Source organism: Acanthisitta chloris, unplaced genomic scaffold (assembly GCF_000695815.1).
Source record: "Acanthisitta chloris isolate BGI_N310 unplaced genomic scaffold, ASM69581v1 scaffold18690, whole genome shotgun sequence".
Classification (NCBI taxonomy): Eukaryota; Metazoa; Chordata; class Aves; order Passeriformes; family Acanthisittidae; genus Acanthisitta; species Acanthisitta chloris.
Window position 1 is genome coordinate 14,147 of NW_008650116.1, and position 4,965 is coordinate 19,111.

At 55.2% G+C, this 4,965-nt stretch overlaps 1 protein-coding gene across 1 annotated transcript in view; it reads left to right on the forward strand.

The window, feature by feature from the left end:
* The window catches only part of LOC103810884 (putative sodium-coupled neutral amino acid transporter 10), a gene marked incomplete at both ends in the record, with an annotated part of 16,920 nt that extends 13,339 nt beyond the window's left edge, over positions 1-3,581 (forward strand). The window contains one exon of the mRNA XM_009083809.1: positions 3,428-3,581. Coding sequence (XP_009082057.1) covers positions 3,428-3,581 — 154 coding nt within the window. The remainder of the gene's footprint in view (positions 1-3,427) is intronic.
* Positions 3,582-4,965: the final 1,384 nt, after the last annotated feature.

Genomic DNA, 4,965 nt, shown 5'->3' on the forward strand with positions numbered 1-4,965 from the left:
GTCTGCTCCTTGGGAAGTTGGTGATCGGGAGGGGGGAGAGGAGCCAGCCCTGGGCACAGCTGTCCCTCCCTGCCTGTTCCTGTCCCAGCAATGGTTATGGATGTTCTCCCTCCTTTCCTCCATCATCTTGAGCTTCCTTCAGAGCTCACTGTCAGCTTTTACACTTGTCTGGGTTATCTTGGCTCTTGTGCTGCTGAGAACTGGCTGCTTTTATCAGGCCACCTCTGGCATCCAGCAGCGTCCGATGTTGGGCGGGTTACAGGGTTGTGAGATGGAAGGTCAGGTTTATTCAGGAGATGGTGCAAACTGAGGCTACAAACAGGGAGACTGCACTAAAAATCGTGAAGAGGATTCCAGGAGGAGGGATATGAGCAGTCCCAGATGTTTGCTGGCCAGCAAAGAGCTTCTGCCAGCGAGCTGTGAAATATCAGAGCTGCTGGTCAGTCAGGCTGGGCCGGGAGTGCCCTGGTTGGAAGGGTTGGGTTGGAAAGGCAGGACACAGAGCAGCTAAAAAAGCTTGGAGTCAGGCACACAGTGCTGTGAGTGCAGCAGGGAGAGTGTGTTCCCTTTCCTGTGGTTAAGCTCTGTTCCTGTAAAGGTCCATGTCTTGCTGCCCCCTGGGAGCCCAGAGCAGAGACCCAGCAGGGTTGGGCAGAGGCTGCTGAGGAGCGTGTGGGGGTCTGTAAACAGAGTGTTGACCTGCCAACAGGAAGGTGTTGGCTTCCCAGTGTTGACACAAGCTTGTCCGAGAGGCCCCTCCTAGGGAGGCTGGAGTTGCTCTTGTTCCAGTTGGGGAAGAGAAGCTGCTGGAGGTCAGGAAGTGACCCCTTGGGCTTAGCTTCTGTATGGATGGAGGGGATTCCCTCTGCCCTCCCCTGGCAGCGTGGGGATCAGCACAGCTTCCCCCAGCACATCAGGGGTGCAGCCCCCACACACACACAGCACCTCTGTGGAAGAGAGACCCTGCAGTGACCGGGGCTCTGCATTCCTTCGCCATGACTCCCGTCCCTCGGAGCGCTCCGTGTCCAGCAGGATGGCGTCACGCCACACAAACGCTCTGTGTTTGCCTCTGTGTTTGCTTCCCGGGGCTGGAGGAGAAGGGCTGAGCTAATGGCTCTGCTCTGCAGGGCTGGAGTTATCTTCTGGGAGGAAGGAGGGCCGAGGGAGCACGACCGGCCAGGAAACGTCCGCGTAAACTTCCTCCCCTCAATTCCCATCCTTGCTCCGAGTGTGGCTCCCGGGAGAGAGGCCCTGGCTGTGCTGACCTGCCCAGGGAGCAGGCTGCAGCCCCAAGGGGTTTCCATAGCCTCTCACCGTGCCTGAGAGGAACTTCTGCAGAAGGGTCTTTGCTCTTGGAGGGGTCACTGGGTCTGAGAGAGGTCCTTCCTGTGGGACCACACTGGCCCAAAACTGCCCTGCAATGCCTCTCCCTGCTCCAGTGCCTCTGGATGCTGTGGGGTCAGTGACTCCTCTGCCTGGTTTGGTTCCTCGAGCGCCCAAGTCCTTGCAGCCCTCATTCCCTTCCTTCACTTGCCTTGGTGGTCCTCGGAGTGCAATCACCTGCTTTTCCATGTCATAAGTATCTCCATGGAATTAAGCCAAATCGTGGACCTCTTTATTCTGGGGTTGAGTTGGGAAGGGGTAGGTGAGGAGGAGGAGGGAGCTGGGTGAGGGACAGCCCAGCCTGTCTCTGACTGCCACGTGTGCCCATACCCACTGCTCTGGGGAGCTCACAGATGAGCTCCAAATGTGGAACAATCAAAGGGGTTTCAGTCCGAGGCACTCAGCCCCTGCTTCCCCACCAAGATAAGAAACAACAAGAAACCTTTTAAAACATTTCATGTTTTCAGCCGTTTCGTACAGTTCCCTTCTCTCTCTCCCACGTTGCTCCTAGTTCCTGTGGCACCAGAATAGATCCTCTTTGTGGAAAGGCTCTTCCTCTGCGCTGTTGTTTCTGGAAGGTGCCAGAACAGCCTCCCAGTCACAAAATGCATTTGTGCCGGGGCTGCAGATTGTGTGAGGGGAGGAAGTGGAGCAGCTCCAGCCCAGGGCAGCAGTGCAGGACCTGCTGAGTCGGCGCTTGGCCCCGGGGGGTGGCAGGATATCTGCTCTTTGTGCACCCACAGCCCAGGCAAGCAGCACATTTTGCTTCTGTTTCCTCTGTAGTGGCTCTAAGGTCAGGCCTCTGCTCCCTGGCCATGCTGCTCACCCCTGATCCAGAGCTGCTCCACGTCCCGCCAGCCTTTTCCTTCCGAAGGCGTCCGGCTGTCGGCTGGGTGTGCTGAGAACAGGCTCTCTGGGGTCTCCAGGGCCCAGCTCTGACCACATTGGCCTGTGTTTCTGGGAGGTCTCCCTCAGTACAAGGAGGATGAGGACAACACCAGCCTTTCCTCCCCTCCTGGACTTGCCAACGTTTTCATTTCTCTTTCAGTTTCACCTCTCCCCTTGATTTCCAGTTCTCTCCCTCTGGCAGCTTCCAGTGGTAGCAGTGCTCCCTGTGGCCATTCTTGGTTTTCCCCACACTGGGGAGCATCTTTTTGTTGTGCTTTCTGTGAGCTGGGATGTAAGTGCTGCGGGGTGAGGCTTTAGGGGGAGGAGGATGAGTCATGGAATCATGGAATGGTTTGGACTGTAGAGACCTTAAACTCTATCCAGTTCCACCCCCTGCCATGGGCAGGGACACCTTCCACTAGACCAGGTTGCTCCAAGCCCTATCCAATGCTTCCTATGACTCATGTGGAATTAGATCCTTGTAGATCAATTTATCATCACATAAGAAGCTGCAGAAATTCTTTTTGCTGCTCATCACCTTCTCCTTTTCAAGGCAGAGCAATTCCTAGAGCTCTTCTCTCCACGGGATCCAGATTCCACCCTTCTATTTTTATTCTCTTTGATCCCAGGTTTCTGGAAATCAGGGAGTCACTTCTCAGCAGCTTCTTGAGCCCTGGCCACCAGCACTGTGTGTGGACATCTTACTCTTGCCTTCAAAACTGAGGATTTTAAACAGCTCTTCAGGGCTGTATCCAGGCTGGACACTTCTGTGCTCAGCCAGACCAGATTTCATGGAGTCCTCATGCTGGGAATACCAGGGAATGAGCCTTTGCAGCTGGGCTTGTGTCTGCCACATGCGTTTTCCTATCCCTACATCCTGTCCATTCACTTTTGAGTTCTTCCAGTGCAGGAACACTTTTCCAACAGCTTCCAGCATCCAAAACTCCCATTCCCATGGCTATGCACCCAAACATGAACCTCAGCCAAGAGCTACTGGTTTTCCTGTTCCTCTCTTGAATTTCTTTCCTCTTCCCTCCCTTATTGCCATGTGTCACTGCCCTGAGCTTGGGATTGTTTGGAAACCCCATGGGGAATACTGTATGGATCAGTCCTGTTGGTTTGGCTGTGCTAACTGTCACTCTGGCATGTTGTGTAGATTATCCTGTGGATTGGGCTGGGAATGCTCTTGATCAGCACCTACACCACTCTGTCTGCCACTGAGGACACCCCTGTGAAGACAGAGGCAGTGGACCTGAAGCACCTGGACAGAGAAGAGAACAGAATTGACCAGGATTCAGACAAAATCCCAGGTATGTGCCTGCTGGAGTTGGCTTTCCCAGCCCTGCTCCCAGCTCCACCTCTTATAGAGAAGGAAAACAGCTATTTTTGTAAGTGTGGCGGAAGCAGGGTCATTTCCAGGCATCTTCCCAGCATCCTGGGGCCTTTTCCCAAGGAAAGCTGCAGTTCTGCCTGCTGGAAAAGCCCGTTGTGACCTCCAATGGTACTTTGTGGAGTTGTTCTTTTGGGAAGGGGAAGGTGGGCTGCAGCCCTGGGATCCCCTGGAAGGACAGAGCAGGGATACCTCGTTGGGGTAGTACCTGCAGCTCTGTGAGCGCAGTGACCACGTGGCTGGGAGCCAAACAGTGCTGATCCCACCCTCTCCCAGCCCTGGAACCATCCATCCATCCCCCTCAAAAGTTTGGAAATTGATTGGAATTGCTTTTTTTGTGCTAAGGATATAAATTTGGCCTGGGCTTTTGCTCTGACAAAGCCTGTGATTATGCCTCAGCTTTGTTTACTGGTTCCTGTTATTTATTGTTTGTTTGCTGATGGAGCTGGGGCTGTTCCTCCCCCCCAGCTGCAGCACGAGGCCGCGCCGTGCAGGTGCCGCCTGACCCCGCGCTGCCCCTCGGCCCCGTTCCTGCGCATCACTCTTGTTTCCCTCTGCTCCTGTGGGTTTGTTTTGTTCTTTGGGGGCCTTGAGATATCCTCACGGAGATTGAGAGCGGAAGGGAGAGAGGGGCTGGTTCTGCTGGAGATTATCCTCCCTCCTGGTTCTTGGCCGCATTTCTGCCCGGCAGCTCCCGGTGTCCCTGACGCTGTGCTGCCTCTGACAACATTCACTCCAGGGCTGCTCCGTGCTGGAGTTTACTTGTGGTTTACTCATGGCTTACTCAAGGCCTTCCCAGGCACGTGGATGTTGCTGAACTCTGAGCAAAAGACGCTCCCAGTCCCTTAATGGAGCCCTCAGCAGGGCCGGGAGGCGGGATGCGATTGAATTCTTCCGTCTTGGTTAATTTTGGAGCTGTAATGGCCAAAGAACAGCTGCTCCTTTCAGGAGGAATCGCTAATGACACGTGTTCTGACTGGGAAAATAAAGCATCCCATAAAACACGGTGTCCGCTGGAGTTTGCTGAATCCTCTCCCCCTCGGAGCGGGATGCCAGGCTGGGATCATCCAAGCGATCCCGGAGCCGCGGGATTAGAGAATCCCACCGGGAGGGAGGCGGGTTCACGTAAACTTCGCAGGGAGGAGCCGTGCGGCTCCGAACGCGCTGAGAAGGAAAGCTCAGCTCCTCCCGAGGTCCCTTTGGTGCTGCTGACTCTGCCCCGAGGGTTCCATCCCCCGGGAGAAGGAGGAGGGGGAAGATGAGCAGAGGAACGGGAACAAGGACCCGCAGGGTGGACGCGGGAC